Raw genomic sequence first — 22,037 nt, 5'->3', positions numbered from 1 at the left:
CGTAGAAGGTGTTGGTTTCTTAGCTTGTATTATATTATTAAAAATAAAGAACAATAAAATCAGGATATACTGTATTTCACATAGATATTAAGGTTTTTATTGAAGTCATATTTTCATTTTACTTAACTAATTATTTAATGGAACAAGCTCTAAAAATCATCTATTATTGAAGCTTGCTTTTGTTGCGTAACTCATAATTTTATTTCAATTAATTCCCTTCCAATAAATTAAAGTATTTTTTGGTTATTATTCTAGATATATAAAATAAAATTATAACTGGAGTATCATAAATCATTTCCAAAATAAATATTATATGATTTAGTCAAATGTAATGAATGAAATTGATTGGCATATACCTATTTTAGTTTTTGGCAAAAAAATTGTTGAAGCATTTTTTTCTAAAGTCTTTAAATGGTCATCATTTTTTTTGTTAGCCTGGTTAAGTGTCCCACTGCTGGGCAAAGGCCTCCCCTCGCTAGTTCCCCACGTTCATCATAGTAAAGAATAAAGTCAGGGTGGGTATCCTAAGCCCATTTTTGTGTAGGAGTACAGGATCAGGTAGTTGCCCTCAGTGCCCCTTCCACTGGCACCAATAATCCATCCTGTGGGAGTTCTTAAATGCTAAAGCTTTGATTTTATATTACATAAATGGTTCAAATCGTACCTGCAAAATCGGAAACAGGTTGTGCAAATAGATAACTACGATGACAAGGCTCGGGAGGTTACGGTGATCACCTCGCAATTGCGGTCGACCACCTGCTCAATTCCACAGGGCAGTGTGCTCGGATGTACCCGATTCTTGTCTTACATTTATAAATGACCTGCCTAAAATATTGGACGCAAATGTCAAGTGTGTTATGTTCGCGGATGACATTTCCCTGCTACTTAATGGTACGGATTCTACTGAATGTAACAAAGAGCTTTGCCACATGCTCCTTACCATCCAGAAGTGGCTCGAGGACCACAATTTAGAAATAAACATTAAAAAAAACCAAAATTATGCAGTTTAAACCCATCCAAAAGAAACCCTTAGAGTTACAATTAAAAGTAAATAATACTGAAATTGAAGAGGTTAACGAATTTAAATTGTTAGGAATCACAATAGACTCCAGTTTAAACTGGAAAACCCACATTCAAAGTCCCAAAACAAAAATAGCTAGATATACTTATGCGCTAAGCTTACTAAAATCTAACATTAACCTTGAATCTGCGTTGTCTGTGTATTTTGCGTATATCTATCCGCATATTAGCTAATACGAGTATCCACATTCCTAATAGTCGCCACCCCCATTTTATTAAACTTAATTTGTTAACGCTACCCTCAATATTTATAATGGAAGCGGCCCTCTTTGTTCGACAACACCCACACCTATTCCCGATAAAACCGGAAACGTCAAAAACTAGAAGCCAATATAAAAACAAATTACTCCTACCAAAAGCTAACTTAGCTATCTTCAAAAATGGGCCACAATATAATTGTATTTCAATTTTCAATCAAATTCCGGACAGTATCAAACTTGAACCAAGAACCAAGTGACATATTATTTAAAATCTAACTTGCTGAACAAACTTAACTATCTTGTTGTTGATCTGTTCTATTCTGGTCTTCATCAGCAGTTCCACCCACTTCATCAAAATGTCACTGTTTTGATGTAAATGCAATGCTTAAGCAGGTGATGAAAGTGCAAAAATCACCTATGTACCTATGTCTATAAGATTTGAGGAGTTCCCTCTATTCCTCATGTCTATACATTCAGTCAAAAAAAGAAATAATTTTCAAACCATTTTAGAAATGACAGATTTTTGAGGTAACAAATATAAAATAAAATAAAACAACTGAATTGAGAACCTTCTCCTTTTGGAATTTTGAAGTCATTTAATGATTGTATGTTTATTATATAGACCCAAAATATATTTATTTATCAATCATTTCTTAGCAGATCCCAGGCCGCCATGAGTCGTGGCAAAATGCCGGGATAACGCGAGGAAGAAGAAGATCAATCATTTCTGTATTCGTTTTATGTAATCAATTATAATATTCCAAATCTAAATTGTTAGTAGAGATGCTTGTGAATGTGACCTTTTTTGGTTGTGTGCAGTATCGCGGTGGCGGGTTGCGAGCACGGCGCGGGCGCGGGCGCGGGCGGGGGCGGCGCAGCGGGGCGCGGCGCGGACACGATCCGGCGCGTGAAGGTGAAGATGTCGTCGGTGTCCGCGCAGGGCGTCGTGGAGCGCGCGTCGGCCGAGCTGTCGCGGCGCATCACGGGGCTGGGGCTGCGCGGGCGGCGGCGCTCGCCCGGCGTGGTGGAGCGCGTGGCCAACGCGCTCTGCGGGCCCGCCGCCGCCGCGCCCCGCGTGCCCCGCCGCCGGCGCCCGTCCCCTCGCCCCCTCGTCTGGACCCAGTACGTCCAGGAGGAACGCTTCCTCGAAAAGTTCTTCCTGTATTTCAACTCCAACGAGCGACGGACGTTGGCTCAAGTCTGCACCAAGTGGCGCGACGTGCTGTACTCGTCGCCGCGGTGGTGGACCGGCCTGGTGGCGGTCCTCGACTGCCGCGAGCTCCGCTCGGCCACCGGCTTCTGCATGCAGAGGTTCTATAACTCCTTAGTTAGAAGAGGAATCCGCGGGGTTGTGTTAGTTTCGGCTAGTGATGATGATATTAATGAATTTATAAGACAATTTCCCTTGTCGGCTCACCACGTCCACGCTATTAGCCTAAAAGGATGCACAATAACAGATAGAGGGCTTGAAGCGATTTTGGATCACCTACAGGTCAGTTTACTAATATCGTAACAGATCTTCAAATTCTGAAATAAAGGCAAAATTTAATACTGTAATACATATTCCTTATTTGCTGTAAGGTGATCTTATTTAATCGATTTCTTCACTTTTTAGGTTCTGTTTGAACTAGAACTAACTGGTTGCAATGAAATAACAGAAGCTGGTTTATGGGCATGCCTAACTCCACGAATTGTCTCACTCACGCTTACTGACTGCATTAACATTGCTGACGAAGCCGTAAGTATTTTCAAAACAACGGATTAATTTTCAAACTAATTGGATTCAATCGAGAATTACTTATATGGCTGTGATCTTGTAAAACTTCGTGCAAAGTCTTCGAGCCTTCAAAAATGAGGGTATTATATCTTTGTCGGGTTTTTTACCCTTTTAGAGTACTTAAATTAATATTATTTTGCGTTTTTTTATAATTGGTAACTTGTTTTTTTTTACACTCATCTATACAAATTATACCCATAGAATTGAACTTAAAGTGGATGGTACTTATACTTTTGATACCATATCACTGTGTCATCACCTAGCAAGACAGGTGATGAGACCAGAAGAGACTAGATATGACGGTAGGTATTCTTTTCAAACACCGTAATCAAAACTAAACGCAATGCTCTAGTTCAACTCTAATTCTTGATCGTAGAGTTTCGGTATCTGATAAGTTGTTTTAAATATAGGTAGGAGCAGTGGCGCAACTCCTGCCGTCCCTATACGAATTCTCCCTACAAGCGTACCATGTAACGGATGCGGCGCTCGGCTACTTCTCGCCCAAACAGAGCGCCTCGCTCAGCGTGCTGAGGCTGCACAGTTGCTGGGAACTTACCAATCACGGCGTCGTCAATATTGGTGAGTGCTATACGAATTAGCAACGCCGTCAGAAATGGAGAGACATCGCAAGAAAAAGTTTTAAGTCCACCAACATAACCGCAAATGAAGACCAGCTATGTGCGTCATCCAAACAGCCACGACCACTCTGACAAGAGTGTACGACTGAGAAGAGATACGAGATAGTGTGGTGAGTTTGCACAGGTGCTGGGCGCCCACCAATCACGGCGTCGTCATTATTGGTGAGTGTTATACGAGAGACGTGTAGTGTACAAGCCAAGAGTTACACTTACAACACAAACAGAGCGCCTCACAGTGTGGTGAGTTTGCACAGCTGCTGGGCGCCCACCAATCAAGGCGTGCTCAAAATTGGTGAGTATTATCCAATACGAATTAGGAGCGTTAGTGGCTACCACCCAAACAGAGTGCCTTGCTCAGCATGCTGAGAATTAGCTTATTATGTAGTAGTAGTACCCAACTAGCAAAATCACGCTAACAACAGTCTCTAGACTACAATTTTGTCGCTCTTATATTGATTTTATATCATCGTATAAGCCCGGGTTTGGGCACAAAGCATAAGCGTATTTATTTTAATATCGTTCTAATATCAGTCTAATTGAATGTTGTTTGCATTCACAGTAATCTTTTTCAAAACTATATTAAGCTGCTTTAGGCTAATATCGCTTTTACGTAAGTATCTTGTAAGCCTACATAGGCTTATATTGGTCGAACGTAAGTATCTTGTAAGCCTACATACTACATAGGCTTATATTGGTCGAACGTAAGTATCTTGTAAGCCTACATACTACATAGGCTTATATTGGTCGAACGTAAGTATCTTGTAAGCCTACATAGGCTTATATTGGTCGAACGTTAGAATCTTGTAAGCCTAAATAAGCTTATTTTGGTTTGAAACATTCTATTTGTGAAGTATAAATATACGGGTGAAATTAACTGCAACGTGACAAAAACATATTAGTGTAAGTGTTTATCATACTTTTTATGAATTATGTTTAAATATAATAACGTGCTGTTTATCATCGTCTGTTTATGTTTCAGGGTAAGTATTCACATGGGAAAATATTATTTATTGTAAAGTAGACCCTGTTTTACACTTCAAACTTTATGCGCCTACTCAAATATGGTATTTGAATATTTTTATAATTATTTTATTTCTTTATTTTGTATTGATAGTCAGCCATTGATGTAGGTGCATTTTTCAAGCGCACTATTAGAGTATTTTAAGCATTCTGAATACAAATGATGTGGCCATGTTGAATTACTAATACTAACAATAGTGTTCCCAAAAACGATTTAAGATCAAACCATCTGATATTGATCTTCTCTATTGTGATATAAGTGTCTTGATCTTATATCACTCTAATATCTTACTAAAGTGCTGCTGTTGATCTTATTATAGCTTTAGTAAGATCAGAAAAGTACGTACTTACAGTGTTCTTATGCTATGTTAATATTAGTCTTACATTCTTACAATAGCATTTAGAAATCTAATATAAAATCAAATGAACTAAGAGAATGAGGATATAAGACCAGGTACTCTCAAGTTCAATGAGACTTCGTAAATGTTGTTGTAAGAGCAAGAGGCTTATAATAGTATTATGCTATGTTGATATTAGTCTTACATTCTTATAATAGCATTTAGAAAGTCTAATATAAGATCAAATGAACTAAGAGAATGTGGATATAAGACCAGGTACTCTCAAGTTCAATGAGACTTCGTAAATGTTGTTGTAAGAGCAAGAGGCTTATAATAGTATTATGCTATGTTGATATTAGTCTTACATTCTTATAATAGCATTTATAAAGTCTAATATAAGTTCAAATGAACTTAGAGAATGTGGATATAAGACCACGTACTCTCAAGTTCAATGAGACTTCATAAATGTTGTTGTAAGAGCAAGAGGCTTATAATAGTATTATGCTATGTTGATATTAGTCTTACATTCTTATAATAGCATTTATAAAGTCTAATATAAGTTCAAATGAACTTAGAGAATGTGGATATAAGACCACGTACTCTCAAGTTCAATGAGACTTCGTAAATGTTGTTGTAAAAGCAAGAGGCTTATAATAGTATTATGCTATGTTGATATTAGCCTTACATTCTTATAATAGCATTTAGAAAGTCTAATATAAGATCAAATGAACTTAGAGAATGTGGATATAAGACCAAGTACTCTCAAGTTCAATGAGACTTAGTAAATGTTATTGTAAGAGCGAGAGGCTCATAATAGTATTATGCCATGTTGATATTAGTCTTACATTCTTATAATAGCATTTAGAAAGTCTATTATAAGATCAAATGAACTTAGAGAATGTGGATATAAGACCAGGTACTCTCAAGTTCAATGAGACTTAGTAAATGTTATTGTAAGAGCGAGAGGCTTATAATGGTATTATAAAATGCTCTAATATACATATATAAGACTAGGTAATAAGACTAAACTTACTAAAGTGCGTATTAGCTTGTCTAAGACTAATATAAGAGCGATGACAAGTTCAAAACAAAAATAAGAGCGCTATAAGCTCACTACTCTTATAAAGTGCGCAATCTGAGACTTTTTTGCTAGTTGGGTAGGTAATTAAGTTGAGTAGTAACAGCCTGAGTACACACAGAACACCGCCTCTAGAAACCTAATATTCGCCATTTTGTTCCCGACGCAAAACACCAAACTGTGAGGTGCGGGAGGGGTGCTCACGGCGTTGCGATTGGTCGTTTCAAACATGGCGCGCTGATACGTGTAAGCGTAGGGATGGGACATGTTCATTACAGCTAGTGGGTACTGCTACTAGTGATACCGAAATTTATTGTGGTAAAATTGTTACTTATACTTACTTATTAATTTAGTATACTTAAGAGTAAACTTACTTAATAATTATATTGAATAATTTAATATTTCATTAAGTAATTTAACAATGTACCTGAAAATTTTACTTAACATATTAGGGCATTTCTGTTTAAAGTACCCAGAACTTGAATTTTAAAGTTTAGAAATTTAATATTATTTCCACTCATAATCGCAATCTCTTTCGATACGAGAAAAAAAGTGTCGCCAAAATATCATAATTTTTTTTTTGTCCCTTTTATTAAGGTCATAGAAGATTGTATTGAAAACATATTCAAATGGACCAATAACATATGCCTATTACAAATCAACTCCGAGTTCTCTCGCACTTCTTTGAAGTTCATCACCAGGTCCATCTCGTGACATGAGCTCACCTAGAGGATTCTAAAAAACCCATACAACATATGTCTATCACAAACCAACACCGAGTTCCCTCGCACTTCTTTGAAGTTCATCATCAGGTCAATCTCGTGACATGAGACCTAACTGCCCACCTAGAGGATTCTAAAAAACCCATACAACATATGTCTATCACAAACCAACACCGAGTTCCCTCGCACTTCTTTGAAGTTCATCATCAGGTCAATCTCGTGACATGAGACCTAACTGCTCACCTAGAGCATTCTAAAAAACCCATACAACATATGTCTATTACAAACTAACACCGAGTTCCCTCGCACTTCTTTGAAGTTCATCATCAGGTCAATCTCGTGACGTGAGACCTAACTGCTCACCTAGAGGATTCTAAAAAACCCATACAACATATGTCTATTACAAACCAACACCGAGTTCCCTCGCACGTCTTTCATCATCAGGTCCATCTTATAACATGCGGCTCCGCTGGCCTAGAGGATTCTAAAAACATATTACCTACATATTATGTCTAAAATGGTACAGTCAGCAGCAGATGTCGCTATACACTCCAGGTGCTCAAAGAGAGGTAAACGTTTAAACTGTCAAAAAGTTGTTGACTGTCATGGTAGTATTTACTTGTGAGCGCTCAACGTGTCACAAATATGTTAACAGTCGCTATTAATTAATTTCTACACTTACAACAAGTCATTGATACCTTAGCTGTCAAAAAACCAATGGTATCTAAGCGGTCAACGTGTCAAATATATCTGAACAATATGTAAAAATAGACTTTAAAGCATACAAGTATGGTCGAATATTGAATAAAAGATAGCCATGCTAATTTCAGGTAAAGCGTTTTGACAATCATCGAAAGCAGTACAGTCTTGTCATCACATACATCTATCTCACGTTTTGCCCTTCAACCATTTGACAGGAGCCTCTCGGTCAACTTACTGCAAACTATTTCTTTTAACATAATCGTCAAGACGAATGACACATAGTAAAAGCTAACTGAAGCCGAATTTAGAGCCAATTGTCAAGGCACGTCGTGGTCTCAGTAACAGGCGTTTGCTTTTCAAAGCAGAGACCGCGGGTTCAAATCTCAGTCGTACGCACCTAGAGATATTACAGCTTTTTGTTTTTTTTTTTTGGGTTTCATTTCTATTATTAATTTGTGTCTTCTGGTTTTATGTTAATTTCGCATTAGTTTATATAATTTTTGAAGATAATGTCACATGTAGCGTATGTACGACTTTCTATCAGGACGTTGTAGGTTTGAACCCGCAGTGGGCGTTACTTAGATTACTCCTGTGCGGAATGCCATTTGATATTTACTACTCAAAAATCACGTTTGTTGTATGGGAGCCCCTTATTTAAATCTTTATTTTATTCTGTTTTTAGTATTTCTTGTTACTTATAATAGCGGCAACAGAAATACATCATTTGTGAAAATTTCAACTGTCTAGCTATCACGGTTCCTGAGATACAGCCTGGTGACAGACGGACGGACGGACGGATGGATGGACAGACGGACGGACAGCAGAGTCTTAGTAATAGGGTCCCGTTTTACCCTTTGGGTACGGAACCCTAAAAATGCTGGTCTCTTCGAAAACTGACTAAATTAAATTAAAGGATATGAAAACAATGCATTTTATTAATTTCAGACATCATGTTTCATAGTAACATTTATTGCTTAAGACCTACACAATCGATATCTAAATAGAAATAGTCTTAGTTTTATTTTTCAAACCGTTCGGGGTTCGATTCCCGAGCTGAGTACACATTTTTTTTTAATGTATGAATGCAGTTTTTCGTGTTACTAAAATCGATGACATGATTCCTAAGAAGAGATCGGTGTATATCTTATAGTATCAGATTTTCCCATACTGGCCGATCTAAATGGGCCACCCTGTATAGTATATTTTACTACAATAAGTGGGCTAAATAAATATATTAACATAGGTATATAATATGATCAACGGTTTGGAAGAACGGCCGCATATGACAGTTAAAATAAAAAAACCGATCATTCTAGTAGAACCTACTTATTTATTGTATAAGTTTGACACTTAACGATAAAATACTTCTTTAAGAAAGGAGGTGTCAATTCGTAGTGCTACAGTATTTATTTTAAAGTTAAACAGATAAAATGTTGATGGTTAGTTACCATTGAAATAACAACTGCTTAGCAACTGGTGGCACCCTGGCTGCTGACGTACGTGATTGGCAGTGCGTGTAGGTATTAATGACAGCAGCTTGAATTTGATTGTTAGTTACCACTGACTTTTTAACCGTTATTGTCATTGTGATTAAATAAGGGTGTATGTGTTAAAGAAAAACTCAGAAGTTAAGGTATTTGTGACGAACTGAAAGCCTACGTGAAAATGACATCTTAGATGTCCTTATTTTTGTGACGATTGAAGTGTATATTTTTTCTTGGACACCTTGCCCGCTCAGGTATATCTGCTGCTGACTGTACAATACGGCATGACTAAGCACGAAGTTTCCGCAACTGACGAAACCATCATCGTCACATCACTAGTCGAAAGGGAAAGGGATAGCACATTGCATTTTAAAGTTGACGAAAAGGGACGGACTACTGCGCCTCTGCTTAGTGACCATTATAAAATGAACCCCGCGGACAAGAAACATTATTCAATGAAATAATGAATTTTACTTTCCAGTGGGATGTTATTCCGTCTGTTTTGTAAGTAGAAGTCTTAGATGACTTGCCACACCATTTTATGCTGCAATATCCCATGATTTCCCAATGAATTCAATAGTTTACGATTTATTTTCTGAGACTCGTGCACACTGCTAACAGGTCGTAATCTTGGGCGCAATTGATCGGAGTGGCGCGCGAGCAATCTTATATTTGACCTATACACCATACGTGCGGTGACCGCGAGTCGTCCTATAAGCTCGGTCTATAGGGGTTGGTCTGTGTGAGTACATGACCGTCTCTCTGTCCGTTCGCCTCGATTTAGCTTTCTGATCGTTCGTTAGTAACTACTAGAAAGAAAAAGAGAAACAAATTATAAGGAACGTCCCATACTTTTCTCTCTTTCAAAAATAATAGGTGTCTCAAAAAACCTTTTTGTGATTTTATACTTATTGATATTTTTTATAAATTTAATTGTGACTTATGTACCATGATGGGTCCAAAAAGTATGAAAAACATGAAATGAAAGAGTAATTGAAAACTATTTAGAATGTGATCCGGGTGAGCCCTTTAAGTTTTCGCAAACAGTATTCAGCAGTAAAAAGGACCTTTTTAGTCATGACGCAAATCGAATTCCAAGAACCCGCACGTACCATCCAGGCAAGTTTATTAAAGGTCTAAAAATAGATGAAGCCTGAACCTGAAATAGAAATAGGTATAACATGTTCAAAGAGCATAACAGAGAGCTTCCAATTAGTCCAACTGAGTGCTCTACATCCACATGCATTCGTGTTTCCGTGTCAAGAGACCGATCTTAGCATTGTGCCCGGTCTCGCATGCCTACAATACTTTAGTTAAATAAAATGCTTGGCATACGTATTGTAACACGCTTTAGTCCATCTTAAACCTTACTGCTAGGGTTATAAGAGCTACAGTTACACGGACCAAGAGTTGGCGTAGTGCGTAAAACAAATAATTAAACGGCTCGAAACGTCTCTTTGTTATCTGCACCAGCGACCGGTTCTTTTTAAATATGCATTCAAATGTAGGCGTCGTGGAATACGTAAATATTCCTAAAAATAGTTTTGGCGGATTTGGACTAATTATAATTTGTTAAATTAGATTATTACTGATATATTTTAATACTATTATAGCAACCCGCCCCGTCTTCGCACCGGTAAACTTTAACAAATTATATACCTAAATCTTCCTCAAGAGTCAATCTATTAATACTACTACTAATTATACTACACTTGATAGGTGAAAACTGCATGAAAATCCATTCAGTAGTTTTTGAGTTTATCGCTAGCATATATTATACAAACAGAGAGACGCGACGGGGTACTTTATTTTATAAGATGTATAGATACAGTCTCGATTAAACCAGAACCAAGTATATAGGTACCTAACTAATTAAAGTCATCACCGTTTATTAGGTAATTAAAACCAAAATATTACTTTGCTAATACGTGGAAAGGTAGCATGAAGTAAGTATAACGGGTTAGCACTGATCGACTAGTACGTTATATTTTCGCGGATTAGCAAAGTAATATTTTTAGAGCACCGTACAAAACTTTGTTCACGGTGCTCTTATGGGATCACTTCGGTCTTGCAAATCGGTTAATTTTTAATTAAACAACTGTACCGCTATTCGGAACCTAATAATAATATTGAGAATGGCAACCCTGTTGTCGGTCGTATTGTCCTTTTCTAGCATATACGTCCCTCTCTCTCCCACACTCCCACCACACAGCAGTTTGCTTTTTGGCGGTTGTCGCAAAAACAAATTTCCAACTCATTGGCTTGCTGTTTTTCCATCTGGAAGGTCGTGAAGCTAAACTGCTGGTGAGTTTTTGAATTTGTACCCCAGTTTAGCTGACTATATTGAAAAACAGTTTCTAACGGCTTTTGCCGTTCGAAATAAATATTTAAATTTTGTGTCCTTTAAACTATCTAGCAAATAAAAACGATCCGGAATAATAATGTGTAAGTTTTCAAAGGCTGCCTGCGCGCATCGTGGCTATGCTAATGAAAATACTAAAACACATAATGTTAGAAAACACATCGAGCTGGTAAAGCGTGCACTTGTCACCATTAGAATTTAATTAATTTTATACCTACATTAAGTCTCTTCTGAGTCTTATTAGTTTACTTAAATCTTTGTGTGTCTATAGTAACGGTTGAAATTATAACACTTAAATGGTGATGTGTGGAGGCATACCCTTCAGTTTTTAAGTGATTTGTGTTTTCGAATACGAAAGGATCGGATAGTTAATACGTGTTACGTAGAACTAAGTATTCAGATAGAAGCTTATAGACGTGTAGGTTTTATCTATCCAAGTATCCATCAGCAACTTGTCGTTTTATCCCGTTCCGGGTTAAATATAATATTGCAAAATGAATTTTTTGGTAATAAACTTGCTGATAAATAACGTGTACCCGCTTGGGAGTCGACGAAGCCCCGCTTCGCGGGGCTTCTATTTCCGCTCTGAGGGACACAAGGTAACGAACAAACCTACATCGCAAGCATTGCATTTATTTTTGTGGAAAGTGAGTACTTCGGCAGTACGTAAACTTAAATCTGACTAGACAAAGAGAGAGATTAGCATGGCTCTGCGCAAGAATGTCATGGAAATCCTTAAGTATTTCGCTCCTTATCTACCAACTTATATCTCTCCAACTAGATCTTTGATATAAAAAAAAAATGGTTAAAATGTAGGTAGATAGGTATCTTTTTAAATAAATAACAGGTACTTACTAACAGTTTAAAAGGTTAAAGAAAAGAACTCTTGCATGTAGTTGCTATATGTGCTTGTATTATTTTGGATTTGAATAACTTTATTATTCTATATGTAACTACATACAAGAGGGTCAATCTTTAAGCCTACCTACCTACCTACATAAATAGTACCTACACTTGTAAACGTTTTAAATAAAATCGGAAGCCTGTGACTTGAAAGGGCATTAACGATATGGGAATCTTTAGATTGATTCATTGACGAAGACGCATGGTTTGCTTCATTCATATTGTCAAATTATATTCGCTAACTGTAGAGTTAAAGTTTAGTTATGGCAAATCTGCGCGTCACCGTGAATGACACTTTCTAAAAGTGCCTATTAATCCTTTCCCCTTGTCGAGCGAGGAACTCGCAACTAAGGGAATATTACCCATAAACTTCATTTGAATGATATTCTTAAGCCTATGTCTGTTATGGTTCCACCTGCGTAAGGTGTGCCTAAGAGAATCTGTTATTCAGTCACAAACTAACGTCAAGTTATTTGTGATGAAACCAATATGTTGTGTACCTATCTAAGCCTGCGCAAGGCTGCCATGTTTCCACCTGCGTAAGGTGTGCCAAAGAATCTTTGATTCATTTACAAACTGATGTCAAGTTATTGATGATGATATTACAACCTATGTAAGCCTGCGCAAGGCATGTCAGAAATTTAAATGATATGGTAATAACACAGGCTAGACCACAATTATAAATATATATATAAAAAAAAAAATGAATATGTAAATACCTCCTCTTAGAGAAAGTAAAAGGGTTCTAACAAAATAATGTTCTGGGTAAAAATCAGTCGAAATAGGCAAGGCTTCGTTATTCGAGTTTTCATTTTTGTTTACCAATCTTTTTTAAGGGTCCCGAACACCCTATTGGCTAAACCCAAAATTGGACTAATGAACATTTCTAAAATTATAATATAATAGGTATAAAATAACATAAGATTCCAGGCCTATCTCGACTCATTTTTATTTTAAAGATGAAAAAATCTTTGCACCCTAATACTTTTAAAATTGTGGTCTGGAGACGCTAAGCCTCATAATGTGGGTGGCATAGATAATACTAAGAGATTTAGTCACCTAAATTCTACCACAAGCCCAGGCACAATATTGATAATTAGAATAAGGTGTGGTCAATCGTCCAAGGTCCAGATAACTACTCTGTGGACTCTAATTAAATCAGGCTCACTTAAGCTCACGACACGACATAGCTTACGGTTCAATTCTGAAATAAGCTATGTTTAATATCACTCATGGTGTGAAAATAAAATTACAAGAGCACAAAGAGTCTGCTCAAGGTGTACAAAGGGTTCCGTTTAGCGGCCCTATGAATATCTAAAAATCTTTGAAGTCTATGCCTGCTATGGCAGACTAGAAATTAATATAAATTATATTTGCCTCGAGAGCACTAGTTTTTCAGTTAACATGTTTAAGAGTACCTACCTATGAGGTACACGATATAGACGTGCGCGCCGCCGCGGCGCGCCGCCGCCATAAGGAGTCAGCGCGCCGCCGCCGCCGCCGATAGTACAAAATTCGCGCCGAGACAAAGTCCGCAAGAGTACAAATTTAAAATCAATTGTCATAAAGCGCGTGCGACGTGCCTATTAGCATTAGCATTCCGATTCCGATGTTCCGTCGTTATTTACATTCATTGCTTGATTTATTTTAACCCTTAAATCGATAAAGTCCACTATAATGGACATGACAAGAAAAAAAAATCTGCACCAAATATTAAAGCATTGCGTTACTTTCCTCGAATGATTGAATGATATGTTTGTCCCTTTGAATGATATGTTATTTTTAAGTATGAGTAAATAAGAAAATATTGGGAACCAGTGTGAACATAAACATAATCTTTTTGACAAAGTCCTACAGAACGCAGAACTTGCAAGGAAGCATCCGACAGACTGACATTTTACCCATATTTCATAATTTTTTTTTATATGACAGTATTAAGCAGCGTTAAAATAAAACGTGTAATAGGTTACTAACTGGTCTGTTTATTACGTGGCAATATGATTTACATAAAAATGTTTTTTGTTTATGGGTAAAACAAGTGTAAAAAGTGTAATGTCCAGTATTTTGCCCGTTGTAATTGACAACACGGCACTTTTGCTAAGTCCAATATGTTAGACGTTGCCAAGTACGCGAAGAGTAAAATTATTAAATTTTCTGGTATGTTAGGTGTTTCAAAACATTTTAAAAAGTCATTACTTGCCGTATTACGTAATGAACCAAATAGATAAAAAAATATTTTTATGGATTTTTTCCCTGTGGATGTGGTGTGTGTGTGTGCTTGTTTGTTTTCTGTTTGTGTGTGGATTTGTTTTCATCAAGAGACATACCCGATTTCATTTGAGAAATTTGTTAGGAAAATTTTGATAAGTGCATGCATTATTGTAAAAACCATTGCTTAGATGTTATTACTTCCTAGGATAACCCGCTGTTTGATTTAATGTTAAATAAATGACGTCAAAGACTGGTGACTGGTAAAATGTTACCACATACGAACTATAAATTTATTCCAAAAATATAAAAATAATAGGTTTACTTCAATTCATTACATAAGTTGGCATTATCAGTAAGTGTATTTCTAATTAAAAAATGCAATTATTCTATATTTATTTAAAAAAAACATGAATTGGACTAAAAAAAACCTTATGCACGTAAAATAGGTAGTCTATACTCGGCAACGTCCAAAATACTGGACGTCTTTTCATTACGCGGCGTATCTTTTTATTTACACCGATCCTGGCAACGTCCAACATACTGAAATATGTTTATTTCATGATATTTCTACAATAAACCAAAAAAACGACGTAACACAGTCTTTTTGAGATTTTTCCCGTGTTGATTTAAGAGTAAATCTTGGTTTCTCATTATACGTATATTGAAAAATTGAAAATCCCACGCCGCCGGCGTTACGCCGCCGCCGTGCATTTTTTCGTGGCGCGCCGCCGCCCGATTTTTTTCGACCGGCGCGCACGTCTAACACGATATAACCAAGGTTACCTATTTAATTGTTATATTCCTGACTGGCATGGTATAGGAAAATTGTCATGTGCTGCACAAGCATGTTAGAAATAAAAATATACAAAACTGACCTAACGGGGCGTTTATGAATGATTTATTTTACACCTTTATGTCTGTCTTGTGACCCTTGAAGATTTGAACCACCTTGATCGTAAGTGCTCCTATGCACAGATTAAGTTTATTTTAAACTACCCATGCCCTAATCTCAAGGGCACGCGCTTCTATGCACGGACCAAATATTGTTATCACTTAATTCACTTATCATTATTCATTATAGTTTGATACTATACGTTTAACAAATGTACCCACCGTGGAATGTAATGTACCCACGACATAAGGTTTTTAATAAACAGTGACTTAATGGTTTGCACGAACGGTTCTAACTAGTATAACCTCGGCGGTCACGTCTAGGGCATGACCCTCTAGTTATCAATTTATACAAAATTATAGCATTGTGATACGGTTTGCTTTGCACAATAAAAATGGGAAACAGGCCTTGCGAAAAGACGAAGCTATTTTGAAACGCGAGTACTTTTCGAAAATACATTGTAATAGATATAAATATGTCTTTGTCGTGGAACAAGTACACCCAAACAAATGCAGTCATTTATTATAATATGTTGGCAAAACTCTGCCAAAGAGTTATATAGTCTGTCTATACAGTGTAACCAAGGCATCAATGCACATGAATCTCTTGAAACATGGTGGATCAATTAATTTACACCCCGTCTGTGTCTTGCTCCTACCAAATCCACAAGTTAAGGACCTCAACCTATATATAGGTACCCTTCTCGCTCGAGACCTGTAAAAAAAAAAATGTACACAATAATTTCATGTAGTCAAGTGTCGGTAAACTAGGTCCCCACCACTTAGCGCTATCGTGAATATATATGGAAGAACTCTGTATATTGCCTCCCAGGAGGCGGGACGTTATTAGACTATCCTATATAGTAGGCCAGAGATATAGTATACAAAAGTACACTGGCCCAAATTCAGTAATATTATATTTCAGAATATATAATAACATTTACAATCTTGCTATTATTGAAATATAAACAAGGTACAATTATCCTTAGTTCATAAGGAGGATAAGTATACCTAAATATCTAATAGATTCGACAAAGTGCTGATTCTAGCATTGGATGAAATAGGTCCCTCTTAAAGGGCCTCTGCGCTGTTGGCTTTGGGCCACGGGCGCCCGGCAAAAGGTCGGGGACCCCCTGGTTTCGCACAGTTATTGCAAATAATGTAAAATCACGAAATAAGTACATAAATTTGTATATCGGTTAAAAGCACCTATGCGATGAGCTAGGGTTTCGAATTAAGTATCTTATTCCTTATAATTTACACACTGAATATTCAGAATTAAGCAATGTCTATGAATAGTTTACAGAAATTAAGCCTCTTTAGCGGTCAGATCCAATAAAGTTTCAAGGCTTATGTCTACCAGTAGGCACCAGATAAAGTAAACCACTGAGAAATTACTCTTACTACATATATACAAATTAATGAGTAAAATTAAGGTTATGATAGCTAAACATGAGTTTAATTAGAATGACTGCAAATATCATTGATAAAGTTCTGTGGCAATTCTACATTAACCATTTGAACGCTAAGAACACCAAAAAGCGTCATAACTAGTGCTCACAGCGCAGTGAACACATGAGTGTTGTGGCTTAAGCTCTCAAAGTAACCTTCACACTTTCAAGTAAGGTTTATTTAGGTACATTGACTCGCGTTCTCGTTAGTAAAGCCAGGTAAAGCGTTTAAAAGGGTTAAATGCATTTTATAGCTATAACCTATAACAAAGTATATGGCTTACAGTCATTAAAGAAATTTAGTGATTCTCTATGACATTTCAACAAGTACCTAATTTTATTAACTTTGTGGTGATAGTGATATAAAGAATAATTAAAATATTCGTCTACTTAATCCCGAGGGATTCTGGAAATAAGAAAGGTCCTGTCCTTGTTATATTCCTGCAACTGCTTACTTTACTATTATAGATAATTATTATCAAATTTGATAATAATTGCTACTTATAAATAAAAACTACTCTAGTACTTTATTATTTTTATCTTCTCATACTTGAATTACATTACTCCTTATAACAGATGTTGTATGCTCCTTGAAGAGTAGACTGACCTATCACATCTTTTTTTTTTTACCCAGTTTTCATGTAATTAAGTACCAGTATAGCACCCTTGTGGTGACTCACTTATTCTTTTGAACATTTATAAGTACATTAAGTACGTATATAAAATGCTAAGTTAGTATCATTATATAATGGAATATCAAATTGTATGCTTTACTAAATACCTCTCTCCTCACGGGTGTTAAAATAAAGGGTGTACTGCATAATTAATTAAACACTCATAATATAATAATATTACATATACATAATAAGTACATGTATAAATCACATTGGCTTGGCGTCTTCCCACCACCAGGCGATAACAAACACGTCTCAATATTATTATTAGGTTCCGAATAGCGGTACAGTTGTTTAATGACAGCGTTTTACACAAAAATAAAACGCTAATTAAATAACTTACCCTATTCGGAACCTAAAGTTTTAATCCTGCCTGGTGTAAATATGTATAATTTTGAGACAATGAGTTGGAAATTTGTTTTTGCGACAACCGCCAAAAAGCAAACTGCTGTGTGGTGGGAGTGTGGGAGAGAGAGGGACGTATATGCTAGAAAAGGACAATACGACCGACAACAGGGTTGCCATTCTCAATATTATTATTAGGTTCCGAATAGGGTAAGTTATTTAATTAGCGTTTTATTTTTGTGTAAAACGCTGTCATTAATATGGATTTCCGCAACGTAACGCCTGAATCTATTCACTGTTTATTAGGTAGTTTCAGCGTAGGTATACCCCCCAACACAAACGAATTGAAATACCTTTGAGAATTTTCATTTTACAATTAAGAGCCGCAAGGACGGGATTGTATACAAAATGTATTCGAGTATTGCATATTAAGCATTTACAAGTAGCATTCGTACGAAACCTTTATGGTTTCCCCCAGACGACTTACCGCAGGGTGAATACTCGATGTCGCAAACATCGTAAACATAATCCATCTGCGACCCCATAACTCGACAGTCAAACTAGAGATCGTTGCCCTGAAATGCGTTAGCAATGTTAGCATTCATCGAACATCGACATTGCTCAAGTAAAAGTCGTAAATGTGAGCTCAGTGACGTAATCACTTTTTTACCGCAGGATGCGAGAATCGATATATAGTTCGCCTACGCTGAATGTAATAGTATTTTATGCAACAGTTTTATAAGAGGGGTCAAAAAATGTGAGTGGCGTGGGTAACAATGTGAGCCGAAGGCGAACATTGTTAATAAATACGCCATGAGCATTTTTTGACTACTTATACAACGTCGCATACAATGCTTTTTCTATGAGTAGGCAATATTAAATAAAATACAAAAAATTATAAACAAAATTTTATTTATGAAAATGTCAATGTAAATTTTGGATAGTAGGTATTACCTACTATATGCATGTAGCTCTTGTCTGCGACAAGCACCCATAATACCAAATATTACTGCAACCTGTAACAAGAAAGAGGAGAATTAAATAATATTCAGTTTCAATGCAAAAATATAAAATGTACATAAATATAGCTCGTTGTACTGTGTACCCTAAAAATGTGTATCAAAATTTTTTATAACATATACCAACCTTGCTTAAAAGATAGATCTGATCCGGTGCTTCCAATTAGTCTTTGAAAATACACCAAAGACGTTTTCAGAGAATGACGAAGTTTTGTGCTCCAAACTCCACGCCATGAACTTCTCATAAGATTTGTCGTATGAGAAGAGATTTAGTACTTAGGCAACAAATTTTCGGTCGCTGCTTGTGCTGCAGCGGATATTTCTTCAGGTGTAGAAACAATGTAGTCCTCTTTGTCCATTTTCAACACTTTTTATGAACGCAAAACAAATAGTAACGCAAAGTACTCAAAGAATAAGAAATTACCGGGAAAGGCGGGAAACGAGAAACAAACGAGTAATGTCTATGGTTATGTTTTTTTTTAAAGCCGTTACACACTACCGCACCGCACCAGGGTCGTGGTGCTGTAGGGTATAAAAGTATTTTTTATTATGTTGGTAGCAATGAACTCAGTACAAATTTGTTTCTTTTTTAATAAAAACCGTATGCAATCAATCGTTTGTCACGTTGGTAGTAATGTCGGTATGTGGCACCTGCTACCCTGCACTAGCTTACCGTATCGTAATGTCTCTAAAACGACACAAGTGCTTTTTTGGGCAATAGACTATAGACTTTTAATGAGTATTAATAATGTATGCCCTTATATGTTCGTTCGTGACTATGTAAATGACAGATAAAAGTACCCGAGTAGAAAATAGTACATTATTGTCGAGGCTCGGAAGTAGCTACTTGCAGGCTGAGGATTCGTTTTAAACGGACGACCTTGGGAGTCCGTTTAATTGAATCCGAAGCCAGCAAGTAGCCTTCCAGCCGAGTCATATATAGTGCTCAAAGAATATAATACTCACTAGGAGAAGAACGGTAACTCCATACAAAAAAATGTCCCCAACCGTTTATACGTTTATACTACTGGCGCCCTCAATGTGTACCAATGGAACTAAAGTTGACAACCGGTTTAGCCTGGCGGGTATTGGTATTATAGGTATATAGTAATTATGTTGATAAACATATTTGTTATCTTCATATCACGAAATATATGAAAGATGCAAATATTACCCCTTGTTTGTGGTATTTATCTATTGATTTAAATAAAAGGCATATTTATGTTTATAACATTGTATTATGTTTTACATATAGAAATATACACTGAAAATTAAACCCTGGCAACTTAATAAAAATAGACATTAATAAAGCGCATTCACAAAGTTTTCAGTATTATACAAATAACATTAGGCATGCCTACCTATTACACTTTACACACAGATACACTACACTTTACACACGGCATTTTACACAGATTTCTAACTTGTATTCATTCATACATTTCTTCACGGTTAATTAATACGCTTTCCAGATGCGTTATGACTCGGTTCCTTCTGAACCCACTAAAGCTGTATAAATTTCACTCTGGCTGCTTCAACAGCCGTTGCTCCGCATTTAGCACATTTTCTATGTGCATTGCTGTAATCTATGTAGGTACAGACTTACAGTCTTAAGTGGTTGTACCGCTACGTTGTATTTATTATTTAAAGATTTAATAAATAAAATTTTCGACATGAACTTTAACCACAGCAGCTAGCAGTTGGACAGAGTCATTGACAAATATTTTTTTTTTATGGTGGGTAGACGTACCTACCCTCCATATATTTTATGAATATTGATAAAAACAGTTGGAAGCAAATATTCATTATAAAACTTAATCGCGTGTAATTAAGTTTTAAGCGTTTAAGTCCCGTTTTATGATTAATTATGTATAAAATTCGTGATAATTTAAATCAGAGTTGGGAGCAATGTTGCTGTAGAAAAATGTTTTTATTTTTATTACTCGCAATTTTTTCTCGGAGGCCAACGCACACATAGAAGCTTCAGGCGCACACATGCGCAATTATTTGGGGACATAACTTTCTTAGGAAGTGAACAGGCCTTGATAGTGCTTTTCTCAAAAATGGTGCAAGAAATATAAATATCATAGAAATATTTTACAAAAGCAACGTTCTTACATATATATTTTGACAGTAATAAGCCCATGCCGCCATTTTATTTTTTTTAATAAAAAAATTGAAGTGTATTTTTCTGCCAAAAATACGCCAACCTATTTGAGACATCTAAATAGTCGCGGTACTAATCATCTGTTTGGCTGTTTAATGGGCCTGTGCCTTCATTTGATGTGGTCATTTCAACTTTTAAAAAGTTTGGAACTCGACAAATAATGGAATTTGTATACAACATTGCAGTCCCAAAATCGAGACTGCAATGTTTTTAACTTTTTAATTTTTGACTGACCATAAACTACGCGCTTCGCGACCTAGTTTTTAGACGGCAAAGTCGACTTTGCCGTCCATTTTTGAGAAAAAACATTTTCCTACGCCGCTGAATGCCCTAGGCATTTCAACTAATTTGGCAAGTTTGTTTGCTAAGTTAAAATTACCGTACACACCCAATTTGCTTGGCCGTAATGTTAATATTAGATTGCGATGTTCCATCGTCTACTTTTATTTCAGAAATGAATAAAATTAGATTAACCTTCTAAAATGTACGTTAAATATTTACGAATACATTTTCATTGAAATATATATGACACCGTGATGTGCTTAAAACAATTTCGTTTTATTTAGCTAACTGAAAACCGGATTTCGAGTTTTACAGCCGGTTTTCAATTAAGATGTTTTCAGACAAACATTTATTACCGACGATTGGACTATTTTCTACTTTATCGAACTATACGATTTTGTCGTCACAACACAGCAGAGGAGCAAAATACTGATTTAAACTTTCACGATTCACGACATTTTGGTCCCTGTTGTGTCGTCACGATAAATCGTGTTCTACCACGATAAAGTTTAAAAGCGCCAATTATTTTCCAATCTACTAAAAATAGACTAAGAAGAAACTATGTATACACTTTAGGTTGCAACCTTTGCAACCAAAGAGTAAAATAGGTATGTATTAACTTATTATGTACTTATGACTAATAAAAAGCATTCGCTTGGGCTTATTAATTAAATTCGCCTTCGTTTGAAACGG

At 36.3% G+C, this 22,037-nt stretch overlaps 1 protein-coding gene across 1 annotated transcript in view; it reads left to right on the top strand.

Moving 5' to 3' along the window:
• The first annotated feature begins 2,103 nt into the window (after window positions 1–2,103).
• LOC134668997 (F-box/LRR-repeat protein 16) overlaps window positions 2,104–22,037 on the top strand; it is a 35,997-nt gene continuing 16,063 nt past the window's right edge. The window contains exons 1-3 of the mRNA XM_063526514.1: window positions 2,104–2,772; window positions 2,896–3,018; window positions 3,468–3,636. Of these exons, the coding sequence (XP_063382584.1) occupies window positions 2,200–2,772; window positions 2,896–3,018; window positions 3,468–3,636 (865 nt within the window). The 5' untranslated portion in view covers window positions 2,104–2,199. The remainder of the gene's footprint in view (window positions 2,773–2,895; window positions 3,019–3,467; window positions 3,637–22,037) is intronic.

The sequence above is a fragment of the Cydia fagiglandana genome, chromosome 11 (genome assembly GCF_963556715.1).
Source record: "Cydia fagiglandana chromosome 11, ilCydFagi1.1, whole genome shotgun sequence".
Taxonomy (NCBI): Eukaryota; Metazoa; Arthropoda; class Insecta; order Lepidoptera; family Tortricidae; genus Cydia; species Cydia fagiglandana.
Note: the sequence above shows the minus strand (reverse complement) of the source record. Positions and strands in the feature narration are given on the sequence as shown.